A 21,912-nucleotide genomic window follows, 5' to 3' on the forward strand; every position below is an offset into this window, starting at 1 on the left:
AACAGCTGATGTATTGATTCATTGTCATTATAAAGAGCTCCTCAATCTGTCTAATTAATTCCATATCAAAATATTAATATTAAATCACAAGAGGTTAGAAATTTGAAAGTAGAGAAACCAGCAGATATACCTTAAGCAAGTTGATACGATCCATGTCGAGTTTGATGAGAATGAAACAGTTGTCTGGTAGAAAGACTTCCTCGATGAACTCAGACACCTGAGAAGAGGGCAACCCAACATGATCAGGGTTGCTACATGAACAATTGTTGAATGGGCAGATATTACCAGGAATTTGTTCCCAACTCCCCAGCCCCTGATTAAAGGTGATCCTCACAAAACATATCCCTACAATTACCGGCATAATTTTTTAATCACAAGTAGTTGTATTTTCTTTTGAACCAAAAATTCACAAGATATTTGGTTATTCAATAATTATTACCGTAATTTTCGGAATATAAGCCGCGTGGAGTATAAGCCGCAGCACGCAAAAATCTACAAATTAAGATTTGAAGTCGGCGTATAAGCTGCACCGGCGTATAAGCCGCACCAACCGCAGCGGTTTCAATTTTGTAAGGCCTCCAAATTCTAGCCAAAATGCTCTGAACCAGTTCCATTTACACTATGAAAGCTATAAAAAGGGCCACAAAAGTTTATCAAATCATTTACAGTCGATACTCTTACAAACAAATATGGAAATTGATGATGAGAAATAAACACCAGGAATTGCTGCCGGCTGCCCCGTCCGGTCCCCGGCCTTAAACGTTAGTGCATGGCCCGGTAGCCTGCGCCGGCGAATGATAACATTTTCCCCCAGCACTTGAGAGAGTATGCAACCCACCGTGTGTCGTCTGACTTGAGCGCTACAAATCCTGCTTTGTGGCAACAGACGCTGATTTGTTTTGTCCTAAGAATAAACAGGTCCGTTTTGACAACAAAACTTATCAAATTGTTGTGATTACATGTACTAACGAGTAGTAACGTCAAAACTTCAAGTTTCGATCGCAACTTTCTTCGAAAACAGTCAACACGATGCTGAAATTTTTATGGACGAATCCATTAATTTTGTAAGGGGTGATTTAGTCGCTGTTTTGAGTTTTACATCGTTTCTTGAATACACTGATTGTCGAATAAAGAAATGCTTCGAACTCCATATAAAGTATTTAGTTGTCTATTTTCTTTTTTTAAACAGCGGAAATATTGGTAATTATTGTTCCCAAGAAAGTACACCCCTTTATTACCACAAATGGTGTGGTCCATGGGGAATGCATGCAGCATGCATGCAGCGCTAGTATCACGCGTACGGCCGGTTGTCGATGTCGAAGAGACAGCTTTCACTAGCCGTACTTTTTACCGCTCGGTACCTTTTCGTGGGACGTGCTTTTTGGCTTGTTTATGACTTTGTTAATTGATGATTCATTTCAGCAACAGATCATACCAGTACATTAAATATACATTTGAATATCATTTTTATTCTTCAAGGCTCGGCGTATAAGCCGCCCTGTGTATAAGCCGCAGTAAACATTTTCATGGGCAAATTCACGCGGCTTATATTCTGAAAATTACGGTACAAATTTCAAGACAAATATTCAAACCCCAAATGCATAAAATAGAAAACAGAACGTCACATGTATGGTTTCACACCACTTCCAAAAAGTTTATACCTTTATCTTTAGACAAAAAAGCAAACTGTTTAATACATGGAACATATCACTTCTTTTTAACAGATTGTAACTGAACATAACTCCTCAGAGACAGGGCGGTCATGCAAATGTATGAACATTCACTGGAAAGCCATGTTTTTTAGGAGCATTTGTACCTCTCCTAGTTTCGTCTTCTCTATCCGTCCCTTGACAAGCCTGCCAAAGTCTGCATCATCATCAATGTCCAGTTGAGCTGTGATGATAGGTGTGCTGATGTTCTTGGAAGCATTAATAATCTCTTTAATGCGAGGCACACCCAGGGTGATATGTGAAAGTTGGGTCAAAGAAACTTTTGGTTTTGAACAGCGCAGCCTTAAATATGACTGAGGGAGGTCAGTAGCAAGCATATGTATAATGTGGCTATTGTCAGTATGTGACCAAAACGTTGTCAGTATGTGACAAAAACGTTGAACTTATCAAAGACTGAGACAGTAGCCTCAAACAAGACATTCAAGTATGGCCATAGAATCAGAGACCGAGACTTGTGTCTGGGACCAAGACTTCAACTTGTATGGAATTGGAATAACATGTTATCAGCAATAGACCATTATCATGTTGCGGCTGTCTTGATTTTTTTCCCATTCAAATCAACGTAACCAAAGCGAGGCTGGAACGAAAAATAGTCTGGCTCCCTTTGGAACAAAAAACAGTATCATTCAGTACTGTTATTAGATACAGGGAACATGACTGAAATGGTGGCAGCATGATAAAGGTCTATTATATTAACACCAAGGACTTGAGCCCATGTCCTCAGAAGAAACTTTTTGGGCACAAAGCTTATTGGACACGTTGACAAAATGTTTAGGTCACAATAGATCAATAGGAACTAAAGTAGGGATAAATAAGGGTCCTCAGTAGTAAAGTAAAACCAGACTCTGTGTGTCTGGGACCAAGACAGTAACACACTCTTCATAATTTGAAGTTTTTAAAGTGCAACACAACTGCCCTAAGAAATGTGCTCATTTATTTTTTCCATTGGAACTGGAACTGTAATGATAACAAAGCAGGGATTTGGATTTCTGTTCTCAGGAAAATAAAGTTGCAAACTTATGATTGTCCATGATTTCAAATATAAAGGATATTCATGGAGGCCACACCGGCAAAGTGGAAAGTCTTGAGGGTCATCTGGGTCCCAGGCTCCCCAATACTCTGTGCCCCTACTGCTCCCACCGCGGTACCAGGCTCAATGCGTGCCCTCATGTGCTTGGATCTGCACATGCTCAGAAACTCCTGTAGCTGAGTGGGAGTGATGCGTTCCAGTTGATAGAGGACTGAGGAGAAATTGATCAATAGAAGAAATGGAAAACTCTCTACTTGAGAGTTTTACTGAGATCAAAAGGACCCAACAGGCAAATACAAATTGGTTTAATTTGGGGTGAGCTTGAGTTATTAAACATACATACCCAAGACAGTCTACCCATTCCTGTTAGTCAAGAAAACGTCACTTGGGTGGTTTTAAACAGTTGATAGAACACCAACTGGTTTAAACACTTTATTCCTGCACCTGCACCACTGCGTTCTGTGCCACATCGCGCAGTACGCGCCGTGTGCAGGCGCACCAATCTCCATAAAAGGAGATTTTTAGCACTATGGACGTGAGGCACATACCATAGACATGGCAAGAGGGGTGTTTCACAAAACATGAGGTAAAATTGTTGAACACAATCGTGGAAGATTGTGAATTTTGGACTCAGTTGTTTTGACTTTTCGACCGAAAGGTACATGTATTTATGAATGGTATAAATATGTGCTTCGCCTTCAGCTCGGGCCACTATCAGTGTCCCGGCCAAGCACATTTGTTCTCTTAATAATAATTGAAGCCTTTCTACAACTTTGAAATACACATTAAAAAATAAAATTATGAAACAGAGTTTGTTTGGTCATTCTCAATTTGATTCTTTTTGAGGGTTGAACAAAGGAAATTGATTGGAATGGGATTCAAAATTGTGAACACTTGAATTGGTAGCTCAGTTGGTCAGTACTAAAGGAATACTCCAGTGACTACAAGGTTAAAATCCCACTTTATTCCTATTTTATTTCTATAAAATACATGCGTCCAAAATAGCCGCATTACTAGTTTTGGGTATTACATGTTGTTATCATTCATTTCATGAGGAGTATCGAAGGAGGTGAAGATGTGATTTAATTGTATGTATCATAAAGTAAAAAGGCATCTTATTTAAAACGTTATTTCCAAATGGAAAGAAATATTCTGTATGTTTAATAAGCCAAACCACATGTTTATAATGTTTGTTTCTTGACATGTTTGAAGCTGCCCATTTCGGCATGTCATACATGTTTGTCTGTTGAATTGATTTGACTCTGTAAGTTCTCCTTGTCCACCTTTGTAGCATACTGACCATTTCTCTCTTGTTGGACTTCACTCAGTCCACACTGGGCCCGGCATGTACGAATCTTCTCACACACACTGTCTATGTAGCACCTGCAAAACAGTTCAAAAATCTGTCATCAAACACACGAACACATTTGCAGTATCCTTTGTGTACAGCCTAGCTGGCAGTGCAAACCACCTCAAGCTGCTATGTAGAGCTATTTCACTCATTAGTCACTGGACTGCCCCAAACCACCCTGCCTATTACTCCCTGTAGCGTCTGAAACCACCAGAGCACTCTATGGTATTACGGATTCTTCTGGGGAAAAAAACACAATGTAATACAATGTAGAACAGGTTCTAATGCGTTATTCCATAACCATGGGCTAATGGATAACCACAGCATGTTTGATAAAGCCTGCACTCTGATAAACCAATTTTTCTCCATTTTTGTGATGAATACACAAACAGCCTATTCGTTCATAGCAAAAAAGAGAATTGATAACCATGATTTATCTACCTAAACCTCAATCATTGAGCATAAAGGCCGGGTCATACTTCACAAGTAAGTGAATGTGAAGCAACGTTTAGTTTCATTGATTCGTTGTGATGTTCGCCGTTACGCTAATGAATTCCCTTCACACTGAAATTCACATAAAGTATGAACCGGTTTCTGTAATGTGGAAATGCTACAGTCTTATGCCACCACAATGGAAGATTCTCGAGCAGTGAAATCTTCAACAAATGATCTAAAAGAGAATTATGTCACCTACTCAAAGTCTTCTGTTTAATCTCTAAATCTGTTTTATGTCCATTTCTTTTCTGCTTTGGGGCGTTTTAGTAAAAAATTGTTGTTTCGTGCTTGTGCAGATGCTTTCATACAAGCAGGGGATTTGTTTTGGCCGAAACAACATGGTGGTTATTTTGAAGTATTTTGCTACCCTATAGCTATGGCCATAAGGTAGTGTCCATTGCCATGAATGTGCATGGACCAAGAGCCTGTCTATATACACATAGCAGAGTTTTGTAGACATACTTGAGTTCTTGTCTGAAGTCTGGACTACACATCTTGAAATCACTGCCATCAATGACTCCATAAGCTTCTGAGTGCAGTGCCTGACTACTCATGGTGTACTCCTCACGACATGAAAATTTGCTCTGAATGTTAAAAATAGGACAGAAAGAGGGAAAACAGTAAGGGAGTATCACAACATGTTGAAAGCTTGTTTCATCCCTGATTGAAACTACTTTGTTGGTATACTTTAATCTGCGAAAGGCAATTCTTGATAATTTCATCTGCTCAACAAATCCATGTGCTCAGCAGGGATATAGTCGAGTCCTCACAAGTCCCTGCAAGTTCATCACAAGTCCTCACAAGTCCCTGCAAGTCCATCACAAGTCCCTGCAAGTCCATCACAAGTCCTCCAGACTCAATTGACCTATCGTCGTTTGCGAGTTAGTCACGCATCTTAGACACCCCTATGGAATTTTGTACGTTAACTTTTGTTTGTCTCAAATTTTGCGCGTTCTGCGTCCATTTGCATATCATGTAATTGGACAATATTTCACAAGCTACATGTATGTTGACGCGATTCTACCATGATGTTTAATTCAGATCACAAGCTATTCAAATGAGCTTTAACAAATGCATTCCTTTGTTATTGCTCATCCACTGTTTCTTGTGACTGAAATTGTGAATGGACTTTTGATGGACTTGACTGCATCACTGATGCACAGCAAGAATTGACAGGAACCAGCCATAACAAATACTTCCAGTGCCTAGCAAATGTGCACAAAGCCACGCTCCCATTTCCAATGTTACTTTGACTAATGAATGTTTGCTCCTAGGATTACACACGCCCATGGGCGTCGCCAGGATTTTTTCTAGAGGGGGAGAAAAAAGATTTTTGCCAAAAAAATGCTTGTATTTCTCAACACATTCTCGATTTATCAGTTTTAGAGGGGGGCAGGGACATTTTGCCCCCCCCCCCAACTCATTAAATTTACACCACTTTGTCTTTGCGCCTTTTTTTTTTTTTTTTTTTTTTGCTTTTCCAGGGGGGCAAGTGCCCCCCTCGCGATGCCCATGCACACGCCTGGCAACTGAATTATACCTACTGTGATTGAATGTTGCTTCACAAGATTACTTTGATTGGTTAATTCTCAACCCCTCTTACACAGATCCTTTTCCCTGCCCATTCCTCTCGCCCTACCATGAAAAGACAAGTTTTTTTTTTTTTTTATCTGCACCTGTTCAATAAAAGCTGTCCTTCCCATTCAAAAAAGGTTTTGTCCAATTTTGCAAGGGAGATTTCCAGTTATATTACCCCCTACATGGAACCAGGTACCTTCCATTTCAGTTGTATGGTATCTGTCAAAGCCTTAGATATAGCCAGCTCTCTGTTATCTATTCCCTTTAACTCCGACTTACAATCCCCCCCCCCCATGTTTCCCCTTTCCGCCCATCTCACCGTGATGTGATGCAGCACCCTGTCAAAGTCAGCTGGTTTGTCCTTAGCTTCCATCATGGCTGGGTCCAGACCGTCTGCTCCATACTCAAACTGGATGATGTCACTCATGGAGTTACGCACCGTGCCATCATAGTGAGAACACAAGTCCTCCAAGGACTGCAAGATTACACACCACATGCGTTTAACTGCCAATGAGCAGTTCCAGCGTTATGGAAGGCAGTGTAATGTCCGTAACAGAGCCAATTAACCATGATATCTAATTAATGATTCAGAGAAATGATCCCAAACTCCTAGTCTGTAATCTCCTTGACCATTATTAGACGATGGATGCATAAGATTTGATAAATACATTTTCAGTCTTAGTCATTAGGCCAAAAAAAAAAGTCTCCGGTTTCTGGTATGGAGCTTGCCCAAAAAGTGGTGCGGCGACGCGGCTTTTTTTTTTTTTTTTACCTGATTTTTTTGCTTCAAATGTCGGCTGATGACTGCAAATGGTGCCCGACTAAACTTAGTGCAAATATATGGGAGTTCAGAGAGGCCACATAAAGCTTATTCTAGACCATAACCCAATCTAAAAACACGTTAAAATTGTGCAGCAGCAGGATTCCAGTCAAACCAGTGAGTTTGGCGGTTTTGAGACATCATCTTTCATTCAAAAAAAACTTTTTCATTTTGCCGACGCGCATGGCTACGGCGACGCGCGCGCATACCAGAAACCGGAGACTTTTTTGGGGGGCCTTAAGCTCTTGAAAACTCTGTCACAAACATTACACAACTCTGGAATTGCCCTAATATTTAACCACTTCAGACTCCATGCACAAGGTTACCCTTTATTGTAAAATATAACAAGAGACTGTGGAATGGATGTTGACAAACACTCTAGTATCATTGTAAAACAGTAATATTAGGTTTTGCCCTTCACCGACGTATAAACACTGTTTACTCAGTGTGTTATCTCACGAGTAAAAGTTGGAAAACTTTCTGAGTATACAGTGTTTATACGTCGGTGAAGGGCGGAACCTAATATTGATTTACATCACCCCGACGCAAAATGCCATCTGATGAATCATTGTACAAGTCTTCCTACACTCAGGTGTGTTTGTCTCATGCACAGACAACAAGAGGTTTTTACATCATATTTGAAATTGACCGTGTACCTCCACACGTGTGCACACCAAGCATGAAAGCAAAGATAAGTGTGTGCATGTGATGCATCCTGCAAAGGCTCATGTAAGAGGTATGGACCTGGATGTACAATGTAGGTATACGGACCTGCATAAAACCTGGGGGTGTTTCACAAAACTTGACAGTTTTTTCCTCAAAATTGATCTGATCTCAAAAACAATTAATCCTAAACCATGAAATTGTAATACAATTGATCTAATCGGCTGCATGTATATCCTCGTAAGGTTGATCTGACAGTAAGTTGATTAATTAATTGTTTGACACAAGTGTGCAACACCACCCAGAACAGACATTGACAGATTGGGGAAAAAAACATTCCATTGAGATAGATCCGTTGATATAGAGGAGTGGCATGATTCTAGAGGTCATGGGTTCTATTCCCACTTGAGTCAATTAATTTGATTACTGATTTATGATTCATGACCAGATAATTCAGGGCTGTATTCATTATTAGAGTGTGTAAGGTTCATCTACCTTCCTTGTCCTGTCCCTCAGTGACTATAGTTCACATCCTTCCTGGGATGATTTGGGGTTTTCATAAGGTATTTCTTATAAATCTCAGTAGTTTTGCAAGCCTTCAATTTTAGTTAACTCAGAGAGGGCCCAATTGTATATCCTAGCCCAAACATAAATCCTTGGATGTTCATATCAATGGTGACACCATACCTTGACAAGTCGTCTCTGCATGTAGCCAGTCTCAGCAGTCTTGACAGCTGTGTCTACAAGACCTACAAAAGTAGACATTTTGAATAACGGTTAGAATAACGGAAAGATCAGATCATATCATTTCATTCCCCTACATGAAAATTAAGACAAACATCTCACCCTCTCTCCCGCCCATGGTATGGAAGAAGAACTCTGTCGGTGTCAGTCCAGTGTAGAAGCTATTTTTCACAAAGCCTTTGGCCGCTGGTACTTTAGCTGTGAAAACAAACAACAAAGTCATACAGATGAGATACATGTATGACAATTTGTGAAAGGAGTGACACCCATTCATCTTTTGATGGAATTTTTCGATATCTAATTTTTATCATAATCTTGATCTTGGTATCGGAGAAAGTCTAGGAAAAGAATAAAGACCACTTTACAATTTCAAAAAAGGTGTTTTTTTTTTAGAAGTGTTTATCAATACCTTTAAGTAAAATATAATATATCCTTCAACCTATTTTAATTTGTAAAGTCAAATGTTTTAATCATTTATGTTTTTTTTTCACTTTTTTTTTTCATTGCATTTCTTTATCTTGATATTTTCAATGGGAGTTTCAAGTAGCAGGGGATAGGCAATATTAACCAACACTAACAACCTAAAAAAAAAAACCAAGACAGAACAAGGAAAACAGAGAAATCTACGGCACAAAATTACCCATTCTGAACAAAAAAAAGAACGACTGCAATCCATGATGTCACAAAAGGAAAATATAATTTGAATGCTAAACATGTTTGAGGATGCTCAGGATAAATATTTTCAGCAGGTTAATGCCTGAATGTTATGTAACTCACAGTGGCGTTTGAAGTGTGGCAAGGCCCTGTCCTCAAACCCATTGGGTATACGATGGCCACTGATGGCCTGTTGGCCGACACACGCAATCATCTGGGAAATGTTGATGAACGAACCTGCATTGATGAACATGCAAAATGTTGCCACTTTATGTTGTCAACTTTCGCAAACTTGGTTTGGGAAGATTTGTAGAATTGAGGAAGATACAGCTTGGCTACTATTATTTTACATGTCCTGTGAAAGTAAGGCACACCTGAATTAAACCATTGCTATGACGTCACACTATTGTTAAAAGTGTGGATTCGGATCTACGTATCTCTTACACTGGTCACAAAGTGTGGATTCGGAACGAAGAATCTTTAGTAAAGTGTGGATTCGGAATTACGAATCCACAATTTGAAAACGTCGGACAATAGTTCTCCATAATGAGCATGAATAGGACCGTCTGCGTGAAAATTTGCTTTCCCGAAAATTACCAATGCATCTTCACTGTCAGCTTTTCCGCCGTCACTGCAAAATTTACTTTTAAATTAGTCAGAAAGAAATCGTCGTCTCAACTATCCATTTTGACGTATGTGGCGATAAACATGCTAAACACGCCAGGAAACAATGTTGCAACCTGACGCCACTTCCGCACTTGTGTACAACGTTTATGGAGAGTCATTTCAAGTATTTCCTAACAATTTTGGAAACATTTATCAGTCCCAGATTCATGTCTTATTATCAATTTTGCAACAAATGGCCTTCATTGAGATGATATATGAAGAAAAAAGTGGCGTCAGGTTGCAGCATTCTTTCTTATACTTCTGTTGACGCAATGGTTTAAGTCGAAGAATACACTCGCAAGTGTGGATTCTTAATTTACAAATTCACTCGGCGCTTCGCGCCTCGTGAATTCTTAAATTACGAATCCACACTTTCTCGTGTATTCTCCTTAACAGAATCTGTCAGCAAGTTCCTAGACAGTTAAGGCTTTTTATGTATACAAGAAGGTTCCTTTTAAAATGCCTCTGAAATTAGAGTTAACCTATGCAGTTATTGAAACCACTAGCTATAGTTTGTGCTTAACCTAGCAAAAGTAAAATTATCTGTATTGCCAATGATATCCTAGGTTTGGAATCTGACGATGTAGCACATAAATCAGGACATCGACACTAAACAGCTTAAAGGTGATGCAGAGTGTCTTTGTTTTTACCTTTGGATCCACACACTGCCATAGTCAGTGGACTGTTACTCTTGTGGAGTTCCTTTAAGCAGGCTTTCCCAGCATGGTCACGGATGACTGACAACTCTTTCAGTATCATTGCCTGTCAAAGGCCACAATTGACAAGTATGAGAGAACGTCACCAAAAGCTACATTTATAGTCTCAATGCTCACCCTCTTTATTTTGCTCAACACATTTTCAGAAGATTTAGTGCCATTTCATTTGGACCATTACAAACATTTTATTGATTCCTCACAAACAGAACATTCTCTTTGTAAAATTTATCGATCCATCATGTTGGATTATACAAAGGATGAGTACAATTCTATTTCTCTCACACCGGAACAAGCTCTGGCTCAACTCCACCAGGTTGAATTTACCAAGTCATTGACAACATCACCATCGCTATTGTCTTCATCAAATACAGCAAAAGACCTATATCATGCTTCCACCATTTTAGTCATGTTCCCTGTATCCAATAACAGTACAGAATGATAATGTTTTTGTGCAAACAGGAACCAGACTATTTTCCTCTCCAGCCTCGCTTTGGTTACATTGATTTGAATTTGAATGGGGAAAAATCAAATGGCTGCAACATGATAACGGTCTATTCTACGAAACCGGACATGCTGTCAAAAGATATATCTTTTTCAATTTAAGCTTCAAAACATAAATAACAAAGTTGTTCATTCGGTATGCATGCATGTGTGGGGCATGAAACAACATATTGAAATATTGTCTGGTTCAAGACGTTTGATGTCACAAATGGGCTTTTAGAAGGTACTCCCAATGGGTTTTGATTTTCTTCAGTTTTTAGCAGGGACAGTTTTTTAAATTTTTATTATTGTGTCTAAAGTTCCCTTGATTTAGTTTTTATTAACAGTTATTTTGAATACGTATAATCTTTAAAACTGCCATAATGAAGTGAGTGATCTTAAGGTCAGGCAGTCTGCTATAGTGTTGATTGTAACAACGTAAGTAGAGTAGCAGATCATTTTAGCTGGCCAGTCTGCTCCCAACCCCTCTAGTACTCACTGATATACATGTATTCATCTCATTTTCCATCCTTCTTATAAAATTACCTCTAGTGTTTCTTCTTCCGAGCAACCTGGCTGGGTTTGCAGTTTCCCTGTCTCCAAATCATTTATGTACTCATCACACTTGGTGTATCTAAGAAACAAAGCAAATCATCACAAAGTCTTTATTGACATAATTATCTCCTCCCCAACCACTCAATTTACTAATGACAACATTCCCTAAAGCTATGCAGGGGTGTGGCTGGACACCAACTGACTACTGGAGGCACTGTTCAAAGCACAAGTTAGTTCACACAGCAAACACCAGGTGGCACTCTTCGTTGTGTACTATTGGCCTTCAGAAACATGATTTTGCCGACAGGACAATTCTGTCGACAGAAAATGATAAATTGAGGGGTGTGACACCACCCACACCCCTCCTCTATCAGCGCCGGTGGGAAGAGCCCTTATTCTGTATTGATATTTGGTGGTTCATTTGCCAACTGAGCATTGAAACGCGCCTGAGAAAAATGATTAAAGGTGTCACGTCCCCCATACCCTCTCGTAGATTACACCCCTAGGGCTATCTGCTCCGCAAAGAAAGTACTGTTGGGGGTGACTGTACGACGCCATCTTGCCTGACTGCAATATTTTGCCGCGAAGCGCGGCCACTGTGCGTTCATAGTACAAATACCCTGGTGTACGTGCGTCACACACAAGGAACGGTGCACGCATCAACCAACGAAATGTATGTGTCCCTTTTGTTGGCGCATGGAGCCCATAGCCAATGCATTTGGATAGGTACCCTGCTGTAAGGAGATCCATCTTGGCAGATACCAGCCCTTCACCAGGAGTTACATCACCAATACCAATGGAAAATCCTCGATTACCTGCACAGTCGAACAAACAAAATCATCGAGGTTTGGGTTAATAAGGCCTTAAGCATAATGATCACTTTTATTTATGCCAAAAGAACTTTTCATACAGAACATTTATGATAAGAAAAAGTAACACAATGAAGCGAAATAAAATCTGTTTTGGTTGTGATGGTAAACAACCTTGGAATCCGTAATCCTAATGTTGAGACATTGTATTGCTGATCAACAGAAAAGTTTGGTCAATTTGCAAAAATAGAGTTAACTAGCCAACCTGTCTTATATGAAGAGTGTGTTTCTGGTCAACAACTAATTTTTTGTACATAAATTTGCTCGACACTATCCCCTGCTAGGGCTCTGAATGACTGTCTGGGAACTTGCTTGACCTTAGGATACTCACTGAGAAAGAATGGACAGAGACGTGCTAAGCGGCTCATGGCATCGGCTGCGTAGGATTCCCCGTAGTCTCGTAGCAAGATATAGAAGATGTTGTTCTTGGAGCCTGAGCCTAGGACACTCTTATCCATTGCACCACACATCAGCTGGCTATTGTGCACCACAACATCTGTGTTTAGAAAATAATTGCAATTCAAGAACACTGGTTATCTGTCAGTTCCATATACTCTAACAAAGTTGACAAGAACATATATGACACTTCGAGTACATGTACTTCGTCACATAACCTGGGAATCGTGGGAGTGGTAGCAAAAAGGAGGTGGACTTTTTGGAACTAAGTCATGATTACTTTACATTGTGACATGATGTCACAACTTTGTTCAACCAATGAGTCATTGGGACTACTTTAAAGAAGTGGATTTTTTTGGCTGCAGTTTTGGATGGTTTTTAGTAAATGGACCAGGGACTTTTAGAAAATATATACTTCACAAACGCAAAATAAGGAAAATGTCTTATGCTCAGTGGGAACTCTTTGTGTATGGAGAGCCAATGTGTTGGCTCAAAATGGCATTAGTTGGAGAAAACTTGCTGATATATCTACATTTGTGGATCCTTATTGTTTGAATTTGATCTAATTTATTCTCAGTTTTATCATGAAAATGTGTGGTTCCACTTGGAATATCTTTTGGATATCAAATGTTTTCAACTTTAAATTCAACTTGAGGTTTAGACTTCACAGATATTATTGTTAAGCACTGTTTAATCAAGAAAGCTTGCAAGAAAAAGTTACAAACTTGATGGGTGGGACTCAAGTCTACGACCTCCTGCTTCTAGCACAGGTGTCTGAACCACTTGGCCACCAAACTTACTGGGGTCGAGAACGGGTACCACAATCTTGTATGATTCTCAACCATGTTTTCAAGTCTGAATATTTGCTTTTGAGCATTTACATAAACCCAGGATCAGCTCATTCTACTGTGGAGCATCCTGGGAACACTGCTTGTTCCATCCAGGATGGTTCAAGAAGGTTATTCCCTTACATGAATCATTGAAGCACAGGTCCAGTCCCTTGCCACAGTAGTTCTTAGCCTTGGCGCGTAGGTTCATGATGATTCCGCATGTATCGTTGGGCTTGATGATTATCCCAAAGATCTGCTTGCCAGTCCACAGGCATCTTGGCTGAGTAGAGAAATGGGAAGGGAGGTCAATTGGGTTGAGTGGGAACGCAATTTGAGACAGCTTCAGGGTGGGTTCTCGCTTCAACTAGCGCTGTGATAGAGCACTGCCACAGTAATCTCAATGATTGAGGTTCGAATTCCATTTTGGCCCATCATCTTTATTCAACGTAAAATGCATCGCAGGTGCACCTTATCTTTCTTTGTATGCTTTATTTGAACACTTGATGATGCCTGGCAATGACAGTATCCAGAGTTCTTCAAAATGACTTTTACACAACTCCACTTTCTTGATCTGGGCAATTGACATGCAACGCATTTTTGCACATACAAACACACGTAAGTTTATCCAATAAACATAGCCAACCAATGTCAGATGGCATCCATCAAAATGGGACTTTTCAAAATGCTTTGAATTCTTCTGGCTACATATCTGGCATTTACATTTATTTTGTTTCTCCACTTTCAAAAGGGTCATCCTATAATTTGGGGTCCCCATTTTCCTGTCCGTTACATGACGTGCACGATTAGGTAATACTGGATGCACTCCTTAACCCTCCTGCCATATAAGCAGTCACAGACAGTCAAAATTCACTTCCACCTCTCCTGCTTGACTTTTAGCAAAGGCCAGTCACCAGCAGTCAGATTAGCATGTCAAGCAAGCACTGTGACTTGTCGAACCAGGTCAACAGACAAAGCAGGCAGGTTGTGGTCACAGCAGTTTTATCACTCACCCGGAGTCAAAGCATGGCTGTATCAAGTTACTTAATCAGTCCAAGGCAGTCAATCCCTTAATGTGGGCTGGGAATTCTTGAGGGTTGAAAACAGTCACTTGATTAATTTAACTGCAAGGACAACTTGGCACAGAATGTATGCACAGGAGGGTAAATGTACTCTTCCTCCTAGAGTGATTATGAGAAGCGACAGGGTATATATAACAGGGGCAGGAAATGTCACATTTTGGGGCCCACTTTTTAAGAACGACCCAATAACACTTTGCCGCTTGTCTTTATTGAATTTCTCTGTCAGTCACTCATACCTTTAGGATGGCCGGGGCAGGTAGCTTGACTTTCAAGTTCTCATCAGCCTGTGACAGCATGCTGGCTATTAGCTGACAGGCCTTGGCACGGTCAAAGAACACGTCTTTCTGAGTCAATAAATAGGATCCTAATACAAAAACAGAGATGTATTTGATCAATAGATCTTCCTAATGGCCAAGTCACACAAGACATGTTTTGATGGCAACTATGAGACAATCAAATGCACAGCAAGTTATAAAAAGAACCCTCATGAAAAAAAGAAGTAATTTCTCCCAAGTGCTTATAAACATTTCTATGGCCTTGAATCAGTTGCCTGTACATTGCCTCATGCGACACAGCCGTCGGAGTCTAATTACAGATAAACGTCTGTTTTAAATTTGTTGCATAATGATAGGATACAGCACAATTTACAAATGGGAGCTTGGACATTAATCCCTTAGAAGCTACAAGTGGACTACCTGCAGTGACGCTTTGACAATGAATGGTTTTGTGAGTTATATGAGTGTGGTTCTGAACACAAGCTGTGAAAACGCAATGCTTTGCATAGTATGCGCTGTAGCCATCAGGAGACAGCTACATGCCAACTAAATTTTAGGTTTAAGAAGCTTTCCAAATCTTCCAAAGTAAATCACTGTGTAGAGACTAAATGGCACATAAGGCAATGTATACCATCTGTAAACACTAAACAACGACACTACCAAAATATTATGAAAGATCTTAATTGATTGTAAGCAAATTAAAGGACCAAGCATCCTGTGAATCATTGCGCCTAGTATGCCATCACTTACAAGGAAAGAGGAATTGCACTTATTCCTCGTGATGGTTCAAGCCAAATCATCGCCAGGAAAAACAAATAAACAGCTTTTTCAGATACTGCCCCAATTGATCGAATTTAAATTAGTTTAATATCCATGAATGAGAACAATTTTTTTCTCATACTTGGGATCATAGCATAAAAGGATGTAAGTTGAAATGGGCAATTGCAAAATTAGACATGGCTGAAAAGTGGAAAATTAATGAAATCCTCAGGACCATAAGCATCACAACATAAATGTAGTATCAAATTATAGGGTATACAAGACCTTTCATTATAGCTTAAGCAACCTTCTAAGAAATAATGCACACAGAGTCTTTGTCTTGCAAGTGTGGCCCAGCTTTTGTTCCAGTAAAGCATTTTGGTTCAAAGAGCAAATGGGTACTTGTTTTGGCAATTTAAGGGAACAAAACAACTGTATTCTACAGTTCGTCATGTCAGTGCAACAAGGTGGTAACTCCATTCTGCAACAAAGTCGTATCTCGCGCGAATACACTCCGTGCAACACGGTCGTATCTCGACGTCCATTGACTTTGTGTGTACATCCGGGGTATTTTAGATGAGATACGACCTTTTAAAATTCTGAAACACGCGTTTCACGTATGGCCCATTTTAGGAGATACAACCTAGTTTCACGGACACGAGGAGTTATACCTGTGATGAAATCCTGTATTGCAGCAATCAGGGGTTCTCCATTCCGTGGGGTCACCAAGTTGGATTTGACCTGGAACAAATAAATATATTATCAATAATGAAAATGCAATGGTTTTATAGCTACCCTTTAGGGCTGTGCACTTTCAAGAATTTAGTATTCCAGTAATCTAACTTGGAATTGGTCCAGTATTAAAAATGGGCTGATCAAGTTTAACATGCTCCAGCCTGAACTGGCCGACGATTTGAATCTGCGATTGGAATTTGCAATTGACAACGTGCATATTAAAATAATAGAACAGAGAGTGTGATGGCTGATAATTGATTGAGTTTAAAAGACATTTGAGCTAATATTCCTCATGGAATCTCTCAAATCATGGCTTTTCAAAAAAGTATGGTATTTGCCAAACATGTGGTATTTGGCAACCAATACAATTACCCAACTTTTACAATTATAATAATATTGCACACATTTTTCTATTATTGCCTCAAAACCGCACACATTTTTTGAATATTTGTATAAAAAAAAATGATGTTCAGATATTTGGTGCATGATTGAATATTTGATGTGGTTGGCACCACCCTAACCCTCTTCAGCATTTAGGCTAGATGCTGTGCTCAATATAACAACATTAAACAGTTGTCAAAGCTGTAACAGCATCCATCAGGTTAACTATTCAAGGCCAAAAAGCCTCAGATTCTGAGCTTGCTAGCCCCCCCCTGCATCAAACAATGACACTGTTATTAAGAGAGTTGATAGTAACGATATGTAGACCCACCCCCATGAGTGTCAGGGCCTCTGCCTTGGCCTCTTCAGTCTGCGGAAGATGCAAGTTCATCTCATCTCCATCAAAGTCAGCGTTGTATGGGGTGCACACACACTCATTGAAGCGGAATGTCCGGTGTGGTTTCACACGAGCCTACAGCAACAGGGAATAATGCATCATCTATGCTGAGATGTGCTTGGATTTTGGTGTCTTATAAGATTATGGGATAATATCATGAAAGACATAACGGTAGCAACATTGCAAGCTATTTTATGCACACATATTTGGGAATTATGTTACTTCACTTGTTGCTGTAAAACTACAGAGTCAGGTTGGTGCAGTGGTCCTTTCCTCAGTTTCCATCTCTATGGTCAGGGTTCAATTCCTGCCCCAGTCCACATGTAGATTGGGTTTTTAATTCCTACATGATTCCATGGGTTTTCACCAGAGTTGCAGTGCTCAAAATTAGCAGTAGCCCGATAGCCAAATGCTAGTCAAAACAGCGGCGGGCTGGTCAAAATATTCCCTAAGTAGCCCGGCTGGCGAGTCAAAAAAATGTTAGGATACGGCAAAGATGAAAGGACAGGAAGAAATAAATCATTAAATTCAGAAAGCATACCTGTATCGATTTGTGTATAATTTTATCAACTTGTTTAAAGGGTTAAATTATTAGATCTGCTTATTCAAAACACTGACAAAATTGCCTCAGAATTGAGCCTGAAAATACGCCATTTTGTATTTTTTGAGCTAAAAAAATGCGGGCTAGTGAAAATGACCGCGGGCTAGTTAAGAGTCTGTTTCAGAAGCAAGGCTGGCTAGTCAAAAAAAAAAAGGTTTAGGTTGAACTTTGAGAGTAGTATGCTGGGGTTCCCCCCACCTCGAACTGTACTTTCTTCTCTTGTCTACACCCTATAGGTTTCTTCAGACTTTTGAGCTACAGTGCCTACGGAGCAGTTGAGGAATCCTTGGTTTCATTACCAGAAATATATACTAATAATTAGATCACAAGCTGTTGACGTATTTCTGATAAATGGGCATCTCTCATGCACCTGTAAAAGAGCTCAACCTGAATCATTCAATACAACCACAGGGTCTTTCATTTTACAGCAGTATAAATGTTTAAAATAAACATTGGACCAAGTACGTGCATTGTATTGTTTTCAATAGCATAAGGATAAAACGTGAACCTACAAAATGAGCCATGATGCTGAGTTTGTGCAGGGATGGCTGACGGTTGAACAAGACGATATCCCCATCCATCAGGTGTCGCTCAACGATGTCTCCATACTAGGTAGGCAAACAAAATAGGTTTATATTCAGGGAACATCTCAAACTTGAAACAAGAATATAAACATCACAACCCTCCTGTGCTCAGTGATAATCTGCAGAGCGTTGTCCTACATGTCAAAAACTATCCGGTGACAGATTTGACCAAATCTGCAAACTGCCCTCATATTGGTACAATTGACCATTTTAAAATGGCTGCTACACAAGCTGTACCTGTATTAGTGGTCATACTATCTGCAAACCACTTCAATAGGCTCTGACAGTTGCACAGTTGAATCCATAGGGATTTGTGGCAGTTGGAGAGCAGCCTGTACAAAAACTGTCCAGAGCGGTGGGGGCTAGAGTTTGTAACAATTTGTGATAGTTATATGTACAGTACTAATACTCTTCTAAGGCTGTTCCAGTAGGCTAAGGGTTCTGTGTGTGTTTTGGGGGTGTACGGTACATGGGAGCCACATTTATTGGAGGGGGCTTGGTCATCGTTTCTAACAAGATAAAGCTTGTTTTCTCCTTTTCCAAATTCTGAGTAGAGACATGATGACTGGGAACAGCACATAAACCCAATTAAAAGTTCCAATTCCCAGTGGAAATTCTGAGTGTTATGATGTTCACTAACAATGTATCTTTCCTATGACTGGACACAGCATGTGTGGTTTCCAATAATGACAAACTCATAAAAATCATGACCTGCATAGCGATATAATTGTCATAAGCAATGTATACTCAAGTGCGAGCCTCAAAGAAAAGTTCACTAGCTCGCTTGGGTGGGACTCGAACCCATGACCTCCTGCTCACTAGTGCAGTCACAATTGAACTATAGAGCTTGTCAGGGTCTCTATAGCTAGTTATCAAAAGGCTAAAATATACATGTACCTTTAATTCCTGTGCAGTCTTCTGACGATTGCCGTACTTCAGAAACCTGTAAAAACAGTTAAAAAACTTAGTGGCATCGTGGCTCAGAGGCAGACTTACATGTATATTGTGTGTCTTGCATGTAACATCTAACTTATTCACGCATACTGACACAAAAACGACATGCCAAAAAGATCACGGCAGAGTTGTAATGACTCGAGTCAATGACTCCACTTGAGTCAGACTCGAGTCACAATTTTTGGCAACTCGTCTTGACTCGAGTCCCAACGGGTAACTGACTCGACTTGACTCGAGTCACTGCAAGCAAAGACTCGACTCAACTCACTCATCAGAAGACTCGACTTACGACACAAAGTATGTTTGCGTACTTTGTGTTACCGTCAACTTGTCTCCACTTATCTCATACAAATGTACACTGTATCACAGAGTCCCACCTCATGGTTTTATAATGTAGCACACAAATTACTATCCCGGAACCAGACTTTCAAGTCATTTCCCAATTCTTGGTTTCATCATCGGCTTCAGGCGATTTTTTAAGCCCTTGATGGAACTCCAGCTAAATTTATGTCCTGCTTTCAAAAAATAGATATACTTCTACGTAAAATCAGAAACTGTTTCATATGTTGCTGATGTTGTCAGTGTAAAAATTGTCAAACAAGAGATAAAACTGAAGTTTCACTTCTTGTTAAGTGTTACATAGATCTTTGGTAGAAACATCGAGCAGAAGCTGTCTGTCTATTGGGCACCATGCAGCACATTTGAAGTCTTTTGATGTGTACAATAAACTGGTGCCTTGTGTTCATTCTTGTAATTTGTTAGATTGTGTTCAAATATCAATGACTCAAATTGACTTGCGTATAAATTTGACTTGACTTGACTCAATCACTCACTGTGACTCGACTCGACCTTCTTCACCTAATGACTCGAGTCACTTCCTTAAAATGACTTGACTCAACTTGGGTCACACAATTTAGTGACTCATTACAACTCTGCATCACGGCCCAGTGATACACAATTGACAAGTTATTTTGAGATGGGATTCTTCCTTTGGAAGCAATTGGACTGTTTTCGTTTACACATTTTATGGAAGAAGAGAGTCCATTTTCAAAATTTCCCTAAATGGATTCTGATAATAAAAGCTTTCACAAATTTAACCGTTTAATGATGACAGATGGAGAAGTCACATACCTTTTATTATTGGTGTGTCTCTGCTGAATAAAGTTAGCTCCAGGATGCAAATCACAGCCATTCACAACCAGCTTCCTCATCAAGCCAATGTTGGCTTTGGTCACCTTCACGGAAAGTAACATTAGGACAACTTTAACCTCATCACTTTTGAATCATGCATTAACAGGGAGTTAAATTGCGATCTAAAGTTGGACATGTGACAGCTCAAAATTGACTGTGGCTCTAGTGGTTTTGAACAATAAAATATGCCTTTCCTCTAACTTGATTTTTTTCCAGGGGGGAGGGTCGATGCTTTCCCCTTAGTTAAAAACTAGTCCAATTATGCGATAACAATATCTCTCTCCCTAAGATTAAAGCCCAGTCCTTAATACTGCGGACAGGGGTTGATGCCACTCAAAAGTTGAAGTGCAAATACATGTAATGTGCTATTGGTTTTATGCACAGTACAGTAGGGACTTCGTATGATTTGTAAGGTTTTCTAGCTAAAAATAATAAGGAATTTGGACTAAGAAATTACTGTGCAAAGCAAATTGACAGAGGATATGCTTCTGAACCAGCTTCAATAGACTGGCCAGCCTCTCTTGCTCAGAATGTGTACCAGTTGTTTTCTTGGAAGTTACTTGACCATCTCTCAGGCACTACAGGGTAGGAGGTATGAAACGGGTAGATGAAAGATGGGCTTGTAATAAAAATGCATTCCTTCACGCTATTTTCAAGTTTCTTCTCGAAAATAGATTCCTTTTCTAAATTTCTATTTTCCTAGCAATACATTTATGCGATGCACTTCTGAATGGGACATCAACCAAAAAATTGGCCTGTGGTTTGGTACTGAATTGTTACTTTATAATTTTGAATTATTGGATTCCTGATAATAATTCCATTCTCGCGGGGTAGGCTGGTTCCTGCCCCACAATTAGTATCTATAATGTACAAACCGGGAGCCAGCCTGTTCCCAAAATGGATCTGTTTGTTCTCAAAACAAAAAAACTTTTTTTTCAGAGGGTTACTGACATCAAAAAAAAAGGGGGAAAGGAGAAGAGGTTTTGGGGTCAAAATCAGTTGAACATTTACTCAACTTTAACAAAAATGCAAAACAAAAGTAGTTTGTCAACTGTAAGTCACAAATTACCTGTTGCTCGTCATCTTGAATGTGTAAATTTTTATTAGAAAACTTTGAAATAAAACCGGATTGAGATTGAATTTGAATCAGTGGCAGAACCTGGGGGTGGGGAGGGAGGTGGGGAGGGCGGTGGGGGAACAGATATCCATGCCCCCCCCCCTTTTTAAATCTTGAATTGAACAAAACCATACATCACTTGCTTTCAGCCCCCCTTGAAATATGTGTGCACCCCCAGTGCCCCCTCAGAACTTTAACCCTAGTTATCCCACTGATTTGAACACATCTAAAAGAAAAACAATCACCGAATGCAACATAAACA

At 39.8% G+C, this 21,912-nt stretch overlaps 1 protein-coding gene across 2 annotated transcripts in view; it reads right to left on the reverse strand.

Annotated features, from left to right (window-relative positions):
- The window catches only part of LOC119731093 (DNA-directed RNA polymerase III subunit RPC1-like), a 66,535-nt gene that overhangs the window by 11,463 nt on the left and 33,160 nt on the right, over positions 1-21,912 (reverse strand). For both annotated transcript variants that reach the window (XM_038204107.1, XM_038204106.1), the window contains exons 12-31: positions 20,474-20,577; positions 19,286-19,331; positions 18,317-18,412; positions 17,138-17,278; positions 16,362-16,431; positions 14,893-15,020; positions 13,719-13,857; positions 12,683-12,847; positions 12,213-12,297; positions 11,474-11,561; positions 10,382-10,493; positions 9,189-9,302; positions 8,514-8,609; positions 8,355-8,416; positions 6,504-6,659; positions 5,069-5,190; positions 4,061-4,143; positions 2,783-2,971; positions 1,817-1,968; positions 131-217 (exon numbers count right to left, since the gene is read on the reverse strand). In XM_038204107.1, coding sequence (XP_038060035.1) covers positions 131-217; positions 1,817-1,968; positions 2,783-2,971; positions 4,061-4,143; positions 5,069-5,190; positions 6,504-6,659; positions 8,355-8,416; positions 8,514-8,609; positions 9,189-9,302; positions 10,382-10,493; positions 11,474-11,561; positions 12,213-12,297; positions 12,683-12,847; positions 13,719-13,857; positions 14,893-15,020; positions 16,362-16,431; positions 17,138-17,278; positions 18,317-18,412; positions 19,286-19,331; positions 20,474-20,577 — 2,235 coding nt within the window. The remainder of the gene's footprint in view (positions 1-130; positions 218-1,816; positions 1,969-2,782; positions 2,972-4,060; positions 4,144-5,068; positions 5,191-6,503; positions 6,660-8,354; positions 8,417-8,513; positions 8,610-9,188; positions 9,303-10,381; positions 10,494-11,473; positions 11,562-12,212; positions 12,298-12,682; positions 12,848-13,718; positions 13,858-14,892; positions 15,021-16,361; positions 16,432-17,137; positions 17,279-18,316; positions 18,413-19,285; positions 19,332-20,473; positions 20,578-21,912) is intronic.

This window comes from Patiria miniata, unplaced genomic scaffold (assembly GCF_015706575.1).
Source record: "Patiria miniata isolate m_02_andy unplaced genomic scaffold, ASM1570657v1 HiC_scaffold_23, whole genome shotgun sequence".
Classification (NCBI taxonomy): domain Eukaryota; kingdom Metazoa; phylum Echinodermata; class Asteroidea; order Valvatida; family Asterinidae; genus Patiria; species Patiria miniata.